General features: G+C 50.5%; 2 protein-coding genes across 2 annotated transcripts; one reads left to right on the forward strand and one right to left on the reverse strand.

Annotated features, from left to right (window-relative positions):
* Positions 1-364: 364 nt before the first annotated feature.
* Positions 365-11,082, forward strand: PHKG2 (phosphorylase kinase catalytic subunit gamma 2). Its single transcript, XM_016219207.2, has 10 exons — positions 365-427; positions 744-856; positions 3,903-4,078; positions 4,356-4,410; positions 5,732-5,797; positions 5,881-6,044; positions 7,868-7,958; positions 8,054-8,207; positions 8,279-8,404; positions 8,492-11,082. Exons 2-10 carry the CDS (start codon positions 762-764, stop codon positions 8,783-8,785), a joined length of 1,221 nt encoding a protein of 406 aa, XP_016074693.2. The 5' UTR covers positions 365-427; positions 744-761; the 3' UTR covers positions 8,786-11,082.
* Positions 9,193-13,861, reverse strand: CFAP119 (cilia and flagella associated protein 119). Its single transcript, XM_016219180.2, has 9 exons — positions 13,475-13,861; positions 13,146-13,177; positions 11,905-11,970; positions 11,573-11,742; positions 10,606-10,676; positions 10,292-10,408; positions 10,134-10,203; positions 9,972-10,061; positions 9,193-9,371 (listed from the first exon to the last, which is right to left on the reverse strand). Exons 1-9 carry the CDS (start codon positions 13,637-13,639, stop codon positions 9,193-9,195), a joined length of 960 nt encoding a protein of 319 aa, XP_016074666.2. The 5' UTR covers positions 13,640-13,861.
* Between the last annotated feature and the right edge of the window lie 212 nt (positions 13,862-14,073).

Raw genomic sequence — 14,073 nt, forward strand, 5'->3', positions numbered from 1 at the left:
GCCGGAGTCGAGGTGAGCGAGTCGCGCACGGCCGCCCGGAGGCCCTGCTTCCCAGTAAACGCGGCTTCCGGGTGGCGGGCCAGGCCGCCAACCAGGCTGATCAACAAGGCCCGCCCTCTCCTGGCCCAGCAGGCCCGGCGCGCTGATTGGCTACATTTGAAGCCCCCTTAGCGTCGCAGCCTTAAGTGACTCCACGCTCCAACGGCCGCTCCGGCCTGCGGCCTCTCGGCTGCCTATTAGACACGCGGTTTCCAATCCGCAGGGTTTTTGAACCTCAGTCTCCAGGCGGCGCTGGCTATTGGCGGGCAGGACGGGGGCGGGGCCGGAGGTGGTTGCCGGCACCGCCCGGGGTAAGGTAGGGGCTGGAGGCGAACCCCGCGACGGAGCGGCCTCCGGTGGTCCCCGGCTTCATTCTCCGCCCCCGCGGGTGAGCCTGCGCGAGACCCCGCGCCCCCTCGCAGCGCCGGGCCAAGTGCGCCTGCGCAGCAACAGCCGCCCGCCCTAGTACCCTTCCCTTATTCTCCAAGCCTTTCCCTCCCCCTCCCCCGCCCCCTCCCAGCCCTGCCAACCCTCCGGCCCTTTAGGCCCTTCTGCTGGGCCTCCCCAGTCCCGATCCTTCCCCAGCCCCGTCCCCGCTCCCCAAGATCCTGGCGCCCCAGCCGCAAGGACTGGGCCTCCGCGAGCCGCGATGTGCGTCCTCTCAGAGCCTGTGGGCCTCCCTGCCCTCCGTTTCCTCCACGCAGGCCCCCACCTCCGTCAGAATGACGCTGGACGTGGGACCCGAGGACGAGCTGCCCGACTGGGCTGCGGCCAAGGAGTTTTACCAGAAGTACGACCCTAAGGACGTCATTGGCAGGTGAGACCACGGCCAGGAAAACGGAGGTCCAGAGAGGTCGGGTCCTAGCTGGGATACACAGTTCCATCTAAGGGCTGGATAGTTCTAAATGGGATAGGTCAGTGGTTAGTTTGGTGACTAGGCTCTTATTCTGAGTCAACCCCCATTTTCTCACAAATTCATTTATGTGTTCAAACATAGTTGAATTACCTACTGTGTGCCAGGCACAAAGCTAAACGGGGAGGGAAGGAGAGCTGCTTATGCCCCCAAGGTACTCCAAGTGAAGTAACTGAAAGAGACACTTGAACATTCAAAAAGTGTCAGGCTGTGCAAAAAGTGCTGTGGGGTCTCAGAAAACCACAGCTTCCCAGAAGAGGTGATATTTAGGTTTTGGAGGATGAGTAGTTCAGCATGCAGAGAACAGAAGGAAGGCCTCTATGTAGAGGCAGTGGCAGATAGATATTCATCAAAGGCTCCCTAAGCATGTACAGTGTGCAGGGTGCACTGTGGCAGGCGCTGGGGATACAAGACCCACAAGGTTTCTATTCTGGAGATTATATTCCAGTTGTAGAGACAGACCACATAAACAAAAACAAGATAAAGATCAGCCGTGCTATGGAGAAAATAACTAGGGTGATGGAACGAGAGAAATGAATGGAGCTGAGACTTAAGATGAGAATGAACAGGGCTTTCTATGCCTCAGTTTCTCCATTGTGAATTGGGAATAAAAGTATCCTACCTTGTAGGTTGATGTGAGATGAAAAGAGTTAATACGATACTCTGAGAACACTTCCAGGCACTTGGTAAGTGCTCAGTACAGGTGTGTTAATTGCAGCTTATATCATTCTGTCTCTTCTGTAGAGAGTGGAGGAGGGGGCAGGAATGGAAGCATAGAGACCAGTTATGAAACTATTGCTTCATTCAGGCTAGCGATGGTGATGGGTTAAGACTAGAGTAGTGGGTGGCAGAGGTGGAGAGAAGTGGATAGATTTAGGAGATGACCTGATACAGTTTCCTGAAGGATTGCATATGACCATGAAGGAAAAAGAGAAGAAAATAAGAGTAACCTCTAAGGTTTGGATTTGAGCGCTTGAGTACCATTTATTGAAACAGAGAAGATGGGAGGATCAGGCTGTGGGGATGGGTGAGCAAGTTAAGAGTTCCATTTTGAAAATGTTGAATTTGAGATATGCAACTGGAGCTGTCAAGTGTGTCTGTGAGTCTCGAATTCAAGGGAGAGATCTAAAGCTATAAATTTGGGAAGCAACAGTGTATAGATAGTAGTTGGTGAGAGAATATAGACAGAGAAATGAAAGGGGCCTGGGCTCTGGCCCTGGGGCGTAGTATGAAGGGTTAGAGGAGGAACCAGCAAGGGAGACCAAGGAGATGCCATCTGTGAGTTACAAAGAAAAACAGGAAGAATGTGCTTCTGCAAGGTTGGCGTGGTCTGTGACAAATGCTGCTGAGGCCAGGAAAGTGTATGGGTGTGTGTCCATTAGATTTGTTCAGACTTTTTAGCTATCGCATGGAGATGTCAACAGACCATTGGAAGCAGGAATTCTGGAGAGAAATAATGAAGGCATATAACAGGAATCATTTACACATGGTTGGTATTAAAAGCCCCTGGGACTATGAATGTAGGTCTCCAGGGGAGAATATTGGGAAAAGAAGAGAGCTGAGATCCAAGTCCAGAGGAGCAGGATTTTAGGATCAGATGAGGGAGGAGTCACAGAGGCTAGGAAGAACCCTCAGGGAAGAACGGTGGTTCTACTGCAAAGGGGGACAGAAAGGCAGTTTGGGAAAAGGCAGATCAGAAGGTAGTGGCCTTATCATCTCATTCCGAGATTACTGTGTGGCATCATCCCTTGCCTCCTCTATTTTCCCTTGTTTTTCCTGCACAGTAAATTACCTGTACACTTACACTGAATTATTTTTCCCAGAGTACCAGTTTCTTCATGTATAAAGGTGTGAAGTTTTAAAATAATTACAATAGGCCTCAAACTCAGATGCATTTAGTGGTTGAATACAAAATAAAACTGTGAGGTGGCTGAGAGTAAGACAGTGGGAAATGATGAGCATTGTGGCAGCTGGAGGGTTCTTTTCCAATCTAAGATATGTGAATTCAGATTTGTAAAGAACATTGCACTGACCAAAGCATAATTCAGCTGTGGGCTGTGTTTAGCCAGAGGTTCAATAGTTTGCACCCTTTGATTGAACTAGAGATGTGGGTGACAGGCATTCCAAGCAAAGGGAGTTACATAAGGTCAAGGAGGCCATGAAAACACAGCAGGAAGGTTACATGAAGGGCAGCCTGGGAACCAGCATAGGAAATGTAGTGTGATCCTGGAAAGATTTGCACTTTAGCCTGAAGTATTGTAGGGTCATATGGAGTTGGTAACAGAGCCCAAGCAAGGACATCTCTATCTAGGACTTTCTCTTTACAATGCCAAATGGGCTTTCCTGTCTCTACCTCATTAATGTCTTTCAACATCCCTTCAAGATATTTTTGGCTACATTTCAGAGCTGAGAGGCAGAAGTTCAGAGACCTTATGTCAGTGGGTCCCTTGGAGATTAATTAGTGGCAAATTTGGGGCCCAAACCACGATCTCCTAATTCTCAACTTGTTCTTCTAGTCAGTTGCCCAATATTTATTTGGAACCTCCTGTACTTGAGCTAATGTAGGGGAACTTTGAGATTTGGATGGGGTAATCAGGAAGTATGAGTAAAATTTGGAGGGAGCCTTAGAACATTTCTTCTCACTTTTCCTCATGGGGTTTCAGGGCAAGGGTGCAGGTTCTGGGACTCACTGTAGAAAGGACTTGCCTGGGCTCACCCATGGAGGGCATGGATTGGAAACCACGTAGCCGTGCCTGCCTTCCCTGTGAGCTTTGTGTTGCACTTTGGTGGGTACCCAGGTTGCTTGCTGAGGTTACCGTGAAGCTATTGTAGGCCAGGACGAACTCCTTGGGAGGTTGCCTTGTCCAGATGGGTCTTCAGAGTCTGATGCATTGTATATGGAATCGAGAGAACAGGAGGCCCTGACTCCTGTGTTGTCTGACTCTGGCAGAGGAGTGAGCTCTGTGGTCCGCCGTTGTGTTCATCGAGCTACTGGCCATGAGTTTGCAGTGAAAATCATGGAGGTGACAGCTGAGCGACTGAGTCCTGAGCAGTTGGAGGAGGTGCGAGAAGCCACGCGGCGAGAGACACACATCCTTCGCCAGGTCGCTGGCCACCCCCACATCAGTGAGGCTGCATTCCCAGCTCCTGTTAGAGGACAACCACCTCCTGCTGGCCCTGCCCATAGCCCACTCCCCCAACACTGCCTCTACCCCTCTACTCCCTTCCTCTTGGCTCTGCTCCACCTCAAAGTGTGGCCAGCCTTTGGGTCCTCCCTGCTGCCTCCTTTGGTTCTCCTTCCTTCCCAGTAACAGTGTACTGTTGCCTCAGGGTGGAAAGTCCCTTTAATATGCATCCACTCCTTTCCATCTCTGTCTCTCTGCCTTTCTGCCTCTTTCCCCAGTCACTCTCATCGATTCCTACGAGTCTTCTAGCTTCATGTTCCTGGTGTTTGACCTGTGAGTATCTCCCTACCCCCATCTGAGAAGCCTCCTCACCTCCATGCATAGCCCCAGCCTTACAGCACCGTAGGCTGAAGACCACTCTGCTCACACCTCCCTCTGTTCCCGCTAGGGCCTGCCTAGCAGTCCATGGCCCTGGCCCCTTTCCTGGGTGCCCTGATTGAGGCAAGCTCTTCAAAGAGTAATAGTGACCAGAGACAGAGGGTCTTCAAGACCCAAGTCCCCAGCTATCTTAGTCCCCCGTGGTTATAAGGTTAGCAGGGAAGAAAGGGCTGATTTGAGTGTCTGTCTAGGAGCTGACCACTTAGAAAACAGATTTTTGCTCACCAGTCTCTCACTGTTTAATACCCTATGCTGGTGTCTGTCTCTGCTCATCAATTCTTTTTCTTGTCAATGTGAATCTGAATGTCACATACTATACAATATAATGCAAACCAGTTGTAGAGGTACTTCAAAAGAGAATGGTTTGAACACCAAATATTTAAGAGAGACCCTTGGAAAAAATTGTTTTCATACAGAAATGACCCTCTGCAAAAGTCCGAGGGGAGGCAGGAAGTGTCCATTTTATTTACCCATCATGCAACTTTGCCCAACAATGATACTTCCTAAAACGATACCTAATGTGTTTTTTATATTTTAATGATTGACAGAATTGCAATTATAACCTCACTCTTTAAAGAGAAGACAAAATAAGCAAAAATAAAGTCCTATACAACTTTTTTGCCACTATTGAGATTTTGGTCAGTGGTATAAATAGATTCACTCTATTTTTTTATTTTTTGTTATCCTCACCTGAGGATATTTTTTCCATTGCTTTTCAGAGAGAGTGGAAGGGGGAGAAACATTGATGTGAGAGAGACAGACACATTGACTGGTTGCCTCTTGCACGTGCCCTGACCTGGGGTGGGGAGCGAACCTGCAATCCAGGTACATGTCCTTGACCAGGAATTGAAACCGCAACCTTTGGTGCATGGGCCTACGCTCTAACCACTAAGCAATACCGGCCAGTGCTAAATAGATTCACTTTAAAAGGCCTTTTTGAGTATCAGATAACAAGGTCCTGCAAATTATTGGCACAAGAAGGCACTCATTCTTGCTAAAATAGCCTCCTCAGGCACAATGCAGATATTTTAACTGCCAATCCACTGGGCCAAACTGCCCCTGGCATTCCTCTCACTCTTGGGAGTGCTCTGTCTTGAGACCCTTTAGTTTGTTTACAAAGGGATCTCTCTTTACTGGCCTGTTCTGTGAGCCCTGGCTTATTTTCCCAGCCCTCATTGTGAGGTGCACCTACCTCCCTTCCACTCCTATCCCTTAGGATGCGGAAGGGAGAGCTGTTTGACTATCTCACAGAGAAGGTGGCCCTCTCTGAAAAGGAAACCAGGTAATGGCCGAGCCTGCAGCCCCTGGGGTGAGCAGGGAGTGGGGTGGGGCAAGGAGAAACAGAGGAGACTGCCCCTCCCCCAGGTCCATCATGAGGTCTCTGCTGGAAGCAGTGAGATTTCTCCATGCCAACAACATTGTGCACCGAGATCTGAAGCCCGAGAATATTCTCCTAGATGACAATATGCAGATCCGACTTTCAGATTTTGGATTCTCCTGCCACTTGGAACCTGGCGAGAAGCTTCGAGGTGAGGGGGCCTGGTGCCCTAAGAGGCTTGAGAGGGAAGGACACCCAGACCTGAGGCTTGTTGGCTGGGTCTGAGAACCGAGTCCCAGGTACCAAGCAAACGGAAGTCAGTAAACACTTGCCAAGTACCCTCTGGGTGCAAAGCCTTGTGTGCAGCTCAGAATGAGTTTCCTGGCCTGGGGAGGGTGGAGACAGGCAAGTGAGCAGGTAAGTAGCACACAGCAGGGGCTGGAGGCCTTAAGGGGGCAGAGCAAGGGCACAGGAGCACCTGATTTAGCTGGTGGGGCCTGCAGAGCAGGCGCTTGGAGCTGGGCCTTGGGAGGCTGGGCTTGTCCCAGGAGGGGAAAAAGGAGAGGGGGATATAGCAGGACTCAGCTGCACATTTGAGGTCTGGCAGTGTGCAGCTTGGGTGCTATGAGAAACCTGGTACTCTGGGACTCAGGCTCACCCAGTGTCAATACATTTGCTGTGACAGAAATAATCCTGGTGCAAATGGAAAACTGAATAAAGCTCAACTGCAAGATTCCTCAGAGCTTTTAATATGCTACTTTCCCTCAATGGTTTTGCACTGAATTTAATAGCTAACATTTACTGGGCACTTACTGTGAGCTAGGCTCCATGCTGAGTCTTCACATGGCTTATTTCTCTAAATTCTCTCAACTTTTATTAAAAATGTTTAATGTAGACATTATTGCAGGTGTCCCCTTTTTCCCCCCTCAACAACTCTTTTAGATAGCATTTGTGTCTCCATTTTATAGATGTGTTGTGACTTGCCTGAGGTCCTGTAGCTGGGATTTGAACTGGGGCGGTCTGACTCAAACTCTTCTTGATCTGTGGACTTCCATGTCTTCCATGTTGTGCTTTGTTTCCCTTTGGGCTTCCACATATACTTTTCCCCATTCTGGAATCACCTTCGCCCTCACCCACTTCATCCTGTCCCCTGGCTTGGGCAATTCAGGTTTCACTTGCAGGTTCTTGGTCAGGTGAGAACCCTTGCTTTTTGTTCTTCACCCCCTTCGTGGCATCCTTCTTACTCCAGTATTTCTCATTTGCTTTCTGGTAGACATCGAGTTTGGTAAGAGTACATCTAATTCACCAGTGTGTCCAGTGTGGTGCTTGGGACATGGTTGGCAATTTACTTGGTTTAGGAATGAATTTCCCGAGAGTCATTTTCATTTTATGCCTGTTAAGGTCTCCTGGAAGTGCGCTATGGAATACAGTTTGGAAATTTCTGGGATGTTAGAATTGGTGCCTGAAGTGGTAGGAACTAAAAATATAGGTTTGGATCAAGTCATGGAGGGCTCTGTGCTATAAGAGTACACTTGATCCTGAGGCCATAATGGGGAGCTAGGGAAGAGTTAAAACAAGGGACCTACCCAAGAAATCCCATACTTGCGCTCATTCCCCTTGGTTTGCGTAGTAGTTCTAACCAGAGTAGGGATTATAGGAAGAGATTTGGGCAGAAAGGAATGCAGAAAAGTTTTGTTTTTCTTGTGTTATGTATGTAAAAATGTGATAACATGTTGTGTGAGTGGGTAGGTTGGTTTGCCAGAGTGTTGGAGGCAGGTGATAGTTGGGTAGGACCTTGAAGTCAATCCAAAAATCAGGTTTTTTCTGATTTTGCCCAAGGCCACCAAGAGCCTTGGTGGGTATCTGAGTTTTTCAGCAGGGTCAGGATCTAGTACTAAGACTCAGCAGAGGCAGGCAGGAGCAGAACGGGAACACTTGTGGCCCTGGCAGTGTTGAGGCTCCAGCAGAGGGCTGGTGTTAAGGGCCCATGGGGGGGCTGGTGGCATCCCATCAATCTCAGCCCTCTCTTCCCAGAGTTGTGTGGGACCCCAGGATATCTAGCACCAGAGATCCTTAAATGCTCCATGGATGAAACCCACCCAGGCTATGGCAAGGAGGTCGACCTGTGAGTTTCCGGTATCCCCCGTCTTCTTCCTGTGTACTGTCCTTCAATACATTTGCCCAGCACCTAGTCCTGCCTGACTTTGGTCTCTTTCCCAGCTGGGCCTGTGGGGTGATCTTGTTCACACTCCTGGCTGGCTCACCACCATTTTGGCACCGGCGTCAGATCCTGATGTTGCGCATGATCATGGAAGGCCAGTACCAGTTTAATTCACCCGAGTGGGATGACCGTTCAAACACCGTTAAAGACCTGGTGAGCTGGGGCAATGAGGGTGCAAGGTGGGAGGCCGAGGAGCTGCCCCTCATACTCTGGAGTTCCCCTAGATTTCAAGGCTGCTGCAGGTGGATCCTGAGGAGCGCTTGACAGCTGAGCAAGCCCTACAGCACCCCTTCTTTGAGCGCTGTGAAGGCAGCAAACCCTGGAACCTCACCCCCCGACAGCGGTTCCGGGTAAGCCTGAGAGTGTCAGGTCTGGGCCTGTTCCTCTGTCCCATGTGGTGATGCTACACTGGAACTCACTCCCCTCCCCCTTCCCAGGTGGCAGTGTGGACAGTGTTGGCTGCCGGACGAGTGGCCTTAAGCATCCACCATGCACGGCCACTGACCAAGAGTGCACTATTAAGGGACCCCTACGCACTGCGGCCAGTGCGGCGTCTCATCGACAGCTGTGCCTTCCGGCTCTATGGGCACTGGGTGAAGAAGGGCGAGCAGCAGAACCGGGCTGCCCTCTTCCAACACCGGCCCCCTGGGCCTTTTCCCATCGTGGGCCCTGAAGAGGAGGGGGACTCTGCTGCTGTCACTGAGGATGAGGCCATGATGGCGCTGGGCTAGCACCTCAGCCCTGGGGAATCCCAGAATGCAGGACTCTCCATAAGGAGGATTTTAATCATTCCAGCCCCTCTGGGCTCTGGGCTCTGGGCTCTGGCCTCAGGCCCCACTGCCTGGCCAGGTCCACCACTCAATATACTATCATAAGGACCATCCCTGAATACCTCCCCCGCTGGCCAGGGCTTTGAGATCAGAGCTGAGGTGGAAGGGAGCCACTCAGAATGCCATGCCTGGCTCTGTCAGCGCTGCCTGTTCTGTGTATGCAATAAAACCTGCACACCAGGGAGAGCCAGTGCCCTATGTCTGGTGTTAAGCTTTGGCAGGGAAGCCCAGAAGCTGCTCAGGATGGGGGGAGGGGGCACAGATGGGGGCACTGTGGCCCAGGCCTTTATTGGGGAAAACACAGGGGGTCACTTGGTCTTATTCTTGTTTTTGCCTGGAGTTAGTTGGAAGGGCCGCTCTAATGCAGTCAACCTGATGTTGAGCCTTTCCTCACTGGCCTTGAGGCGCTCCTCCACCAGCTGTTGGAGCTGCTCCAGCTCCCTGTTCAGCTGGGTCTTGATGTAGGCTTGAAGGATGGAGACATGGCCTGCAGGGGCAGAGAAGAGGGGCAGGTCAGGAGATGCTGCTTGAGGCTGAAAGATTGCCCCTAGCTGGACAAACACAGTATCCAAGGTGTTCCTAGGGGCTACACAGGTGACAATGCTGCTTCAATTCAGGAAATGTCAGCCAGCCCTTCTGTGAGATAGGTGAGCAGAATGGCTATGCCAGACTTTCTGGGTTGCTACTTAGTAGCTTTGTGAATTTAGGCAGGTGATTTAACCTTCCCATGCCTTAGGTTTCGTCCTGTGTGATGTGGACAGTGACAGCACCTAGCATCTAGGGTTGAGGGGAGATAAAATGGGGTAATATACATAAATGTTTCAAATAGGGCCTGCTTGGCACACAGCATTACCAAATGTGTGCTGGCTATTACTGCCAATAGTTTTATAATCATGCTTTTCTGGAGCTCCTGCCTCACACCAGCTGTGCTTTTATCTGTTTGTCATCTTGGACTTCTGCATACGGAATCATTTGCAGGAAGGACACCATGACTAAAACAAAAAGTCTGAAGTCCTGATGTGGTCTAAACCCTTCATTTTACACCTGCCCAAAATCACAGGGGACCTTAACCCCTCCAGGTCCTCACTTGGCTCTCGCTGTGGCTCGACCACCTTTTCTGGTTCCTCCTCCTGTAGGGTGACTGACTGCTCCTCCACCTCCTTGCCGCCTTCTTTCTCTGCAAGCCAGACGCAGGAGGAGGCTTTAGCTCCAGCCGCAGCCGAGCCCTGGCCCTGGCATTCCCCCTTACCTGTCTCATCCTCTGGCCAGGGCTTGGGTGGCTGCAGCCCCACATAAGTCAAAGAGAGATCCAGCCGCACCTGGGAAGAGGAGGACAGCTGAGAGGAGGGCCCCTGCGCTGAGGGAAAGGGGGAGATGAGTGGTCTATTGTAGCCCATGGCCCAGTACCTGGGGTGTAAAGACGTATTTGTAGAGCTTGAAGTGGCGGAAATAGGTGTTGACCACATAATCAGCCAGGGCCAGCAGCTGTTCCTCCTCAAAAAGATTGATACTGAAAGGGGGCCGCTGTGGAGGTGATTGGGTGTTAGAGGACTGACCACCTCCTGAAGCTCTGGCCTTTTCTCCTAGTGCCCAGAGGTCCAGGAGTAGGGAGAGCCCACTGTGGCCTTCAGAGGAAGATGAGGGTGGTGAGTGTGAGAGAACAGGACACTGGGCTAGACCTCGTCTGGGGAAGAGTGAAGATCCCACTCAGAGGAACTGACCCTGACTCCATGGCAAAAAAGAGCACTGGTGAAGTAGCGGTAACATTCCTCCACATTGCCCAAGGGGGTTGCTGAGGGAAAACAAGATAGTCCAGTGAGTCACCTCTCTGATAATCATTCATTTCACTCACTCAGCAGCTACTTATTGAGCATGAGCTTTAGAAGTGGACAGATCTAGGTTTAAGTAGTGGTTTGTTTCATTAACTCAAATACTGAGTACCTGCTGTGACTGTTCTGGGCACTAAGACAGACAAGGCCCTGCCCTTAAGAGACTTACGTGATAGTGGAAGTGACATACAATAAACCAAGAAATACATCATTTTAGTTCTTGCTAAACATTCTGAAGAAAACCAGTTCTGGGAATAAAGGGAGGAAAGCAAGAGCTATTTTACTGAACATTGTGCATATATTTACCTATATAGGGTATCCTCCCAGAAAGTGTATACATTCTGAATAATTAATTCCAATGGGTTAAATCTAAAAAGAAACATTGGAATTAATAACTACTCAGTGTGTATACATTTTTGGGGACATACTGTATATTAGAATGATCAGTTTGGTGTGTTTTTTTAATCCTCACCTGAGGATATTTTTTCCATTGCTTTTCAGAGAGAGTGGAAGGGAGAGGGGGAGAGAGAAACATTGATGTGAGAGAGACACATTGACTGGTTGCCTCCCACACATGCCCTGACCAGGACCAGGGATGGAGCCTGCAACAAGGTAGTGCTTTTCGGTCCGGAGGCCAACACTCTAACCACTGAGCCAAGCCAGCTAGGACAGAATAGTGTCTTTCTAAATAAGGAAAGGAAGGGTTTCATAGGTGAAATAACGTGTGTGTGATAACACTGCTAGTAATGAACAGGCTCCAGGTGATAATCTCCCTATTTCTACTTCCCATGGTTACTTATACCATCCAGCCGCCTCCTCTTTCCTGGGCTCAAACCTTCCGGTAGCCCCCTCCTCTTACCAATACAGGCCTTGTGAAGATCTTGGAGCAGGGCACAAGCTGTTGATGTCTGCTCCAGTGAGAAGCCCTGCTGGCGGCAGAAGATGAGTGCATGGGAGAAGAGATCCAGGGTGATGGCATCCTGCAGGCTCTGCTCAGGAAAGCTTAGCCCCAAAATCTTGGCCAGCACCCTTAAGAGGGAGAGAGGGAAGGAGTGAGTGACAATGGAAGCCTCCCTTCACTACCCCACACTAGTGTACAACATGCTTTGGAGCCAGGCATTCCTCATGCCTTCCCAGTACACCCTCAGCCTTTCACATGCTTCTTCCCTTCCCTGCTTCTCCCCCCCATACTCCCTCATCTCCTCAACGTTGGCCGTCTTCTCCAGGCTGTGCATAGAATGGATGTCAAGGTACTTCCTGTCATAAGAAAAGAGGAGAAAAAGTGTTGGTGGCCATTATACATTAGTCTCATGGCAGGGCTAGAGCACTGGACTGGGAACCAGGAGACCTGAGTTTGAAGTTCAGCCCTTACACTAACTTGCTGTGTGACCTTAAGCAAGCCACTTCCCTCTCTGGGCCTCACATTTTCCATCTGTAAATACCAGTATGGTCTCATGAACTCTCTTTTTTGTTAATCCTCACCTGAGGATATTTTTTTCATTGATTTTTAGAGAGAGTGGAAAGGAGGGATGGAGGGAAGGGGAAAGGGAGAAAGAGAGAGAGATGCACATTGATTGGTTGCCTCCTGCATATGCCCTGACTGGGCTGGAGGATCAGAGGATCAAACCTGCAACCCAGGTATGTGCCCCTGACCACGAACTGACCATCCAGTACTTGCCCAAGGTCATACAGTAAGGGAATGACAGAGCAAAGACCCTTGCACGACCCTTCTGTGCAAAGTGGTGCTCTAACCACAGAGTGACACCAGCCAGGGCCTAAGTGAACTCTTAATGATTCTTTTCATTATAAAGCCAATGGTTAGATGCCTGGCTGGTGTGGCTCAGTGGTTAAGCAAGGGACCTACCATACAGGAGACCAAGGTTCGATTCTGGGTCAGGGCACATGGTTGTGGGCTTGATCCCCAGTAGGGGGCATGCAGGAGGCAGCTGATCAATGATTCTCTCTCATCATTGATGTTTCTATCTCTCTCTTCCTCTCCCTCTCCCTCCCTCTCTGAAATCAATAAAAACATATTTAAATAAAAAATAATAAAGTCTATGGTTAGGAAATGAGTTCTTGTCTTTGCTCTGTCATTCCCTTACTGTATGACCTTGGGCAAGTACTCCCATGGGCCTCAGTGTCCCCATTTGCACAATGCTCCATGGCAGCTGTGATACTCCATTTACATCCTCAATCTTTGGCTCCCGTCTTCCCACACCTCTTTGGACTGCTGAGGCACGAGGGCCCTCTTCTAGTCACCTTGGGTAATCGCATTTCTGGGCTTCAGTCTCCTCTGTAAAATGGGGATGCCCTGACCTTTTTATTTTTATTTTTTTCCCCCTGCCCTGGCTGTTTGACAGGACTGTTGGGGAGGCACTAAGGAAATCACTCAAGAGTGAAATGTAACTTTTCCCCAGGCTCTGTATACTCACCACATGCAGATCCGGGGCTGGGGCAGCGGAGACTGCGGGAGAGAAAGCAGATTGGACCAAGGCCCTAGTCCCTGGTCCCTGGCGACCCTCCAGCGGACCTGAGAACTCACTTGCTTTCTCGTCTTAAGGACTATAAACGAACAACGCGGGAGGGCTGGGCTTCAGCAGGCCCTAAGTAATACTAGTAATGAACATATTAACAATCGGGGTTATACACTCGCCCCTTCACCAAGGCAGCCCAGGGAACGTCTTGAGCATTTAGTAAACATAATGACGAGTGGTGCCCTTTTATGAACATTCATGATTGGACCACTCCTTGTCGCCCTCACCGGGAACAATCTGGCTGCAGGATCTTCATCCTTTTTCACCGAGGCCGCGGGGCCGAACTCGGTCCGCACACCTGTTCCCACACGCGTGGCTGGTTCATTCACTGAGCTGTGGCCCTTCTTGGGTTCCGGCCGCAGTTCGGAGGATTGCTCAGGCTCCGACTGCATTCTCGGCCCCCGGAATTGGCTGGACTTCTGACGGGTTATCTCGTTGCTCCTCGGGGTCTGGGTCGCCGCAAGTTCAATCCTGCCACTGTTCTGGGACAGCCGGTTCTCCGCAGCCACTTCCAAGGTCGGACCCTCTATCCAAGCTTCAGTCAATCTACGCTGCCTAGAGGTCAGCTGCAGCCAATCCGCGGGGGGCGGCTCATCTGGTCTCAACCCGGACCGTTGTTAGGGCGACTGGGGGGGGAGGGAAGTGTAATGTGCTCCCCAATCAGTGAGGAGAGAATGCGCATGCGTAATAAATTGCAAAGCGTGCCCCTTTGCCTCTCCAGAGTTTCTAATGGGAGGGAGGCCAGCGGCCTCGTTAGGGCTGGGGCGTGGGAGTGTGGTGCAGTTACCATGGGAACCGTCCACTGGCCAATCACCGAGAGAAAGAG

The sequence above is a fragment of the Miniopterus natalensis genome, chromosome 3 (assembly GCF_054644295.1).
Source record: "Miniopterus natalensis isolate mMinNat1 chromosome 3, mMinNat1.hap1, whole genome shotgun sequence".
Lineage (NCBI taxonomy): Eukaryota > Metazoa > Chordata > Mammalia > Chiroptera > Miniopteridae > Miniopterus > Miniopterus natalensis.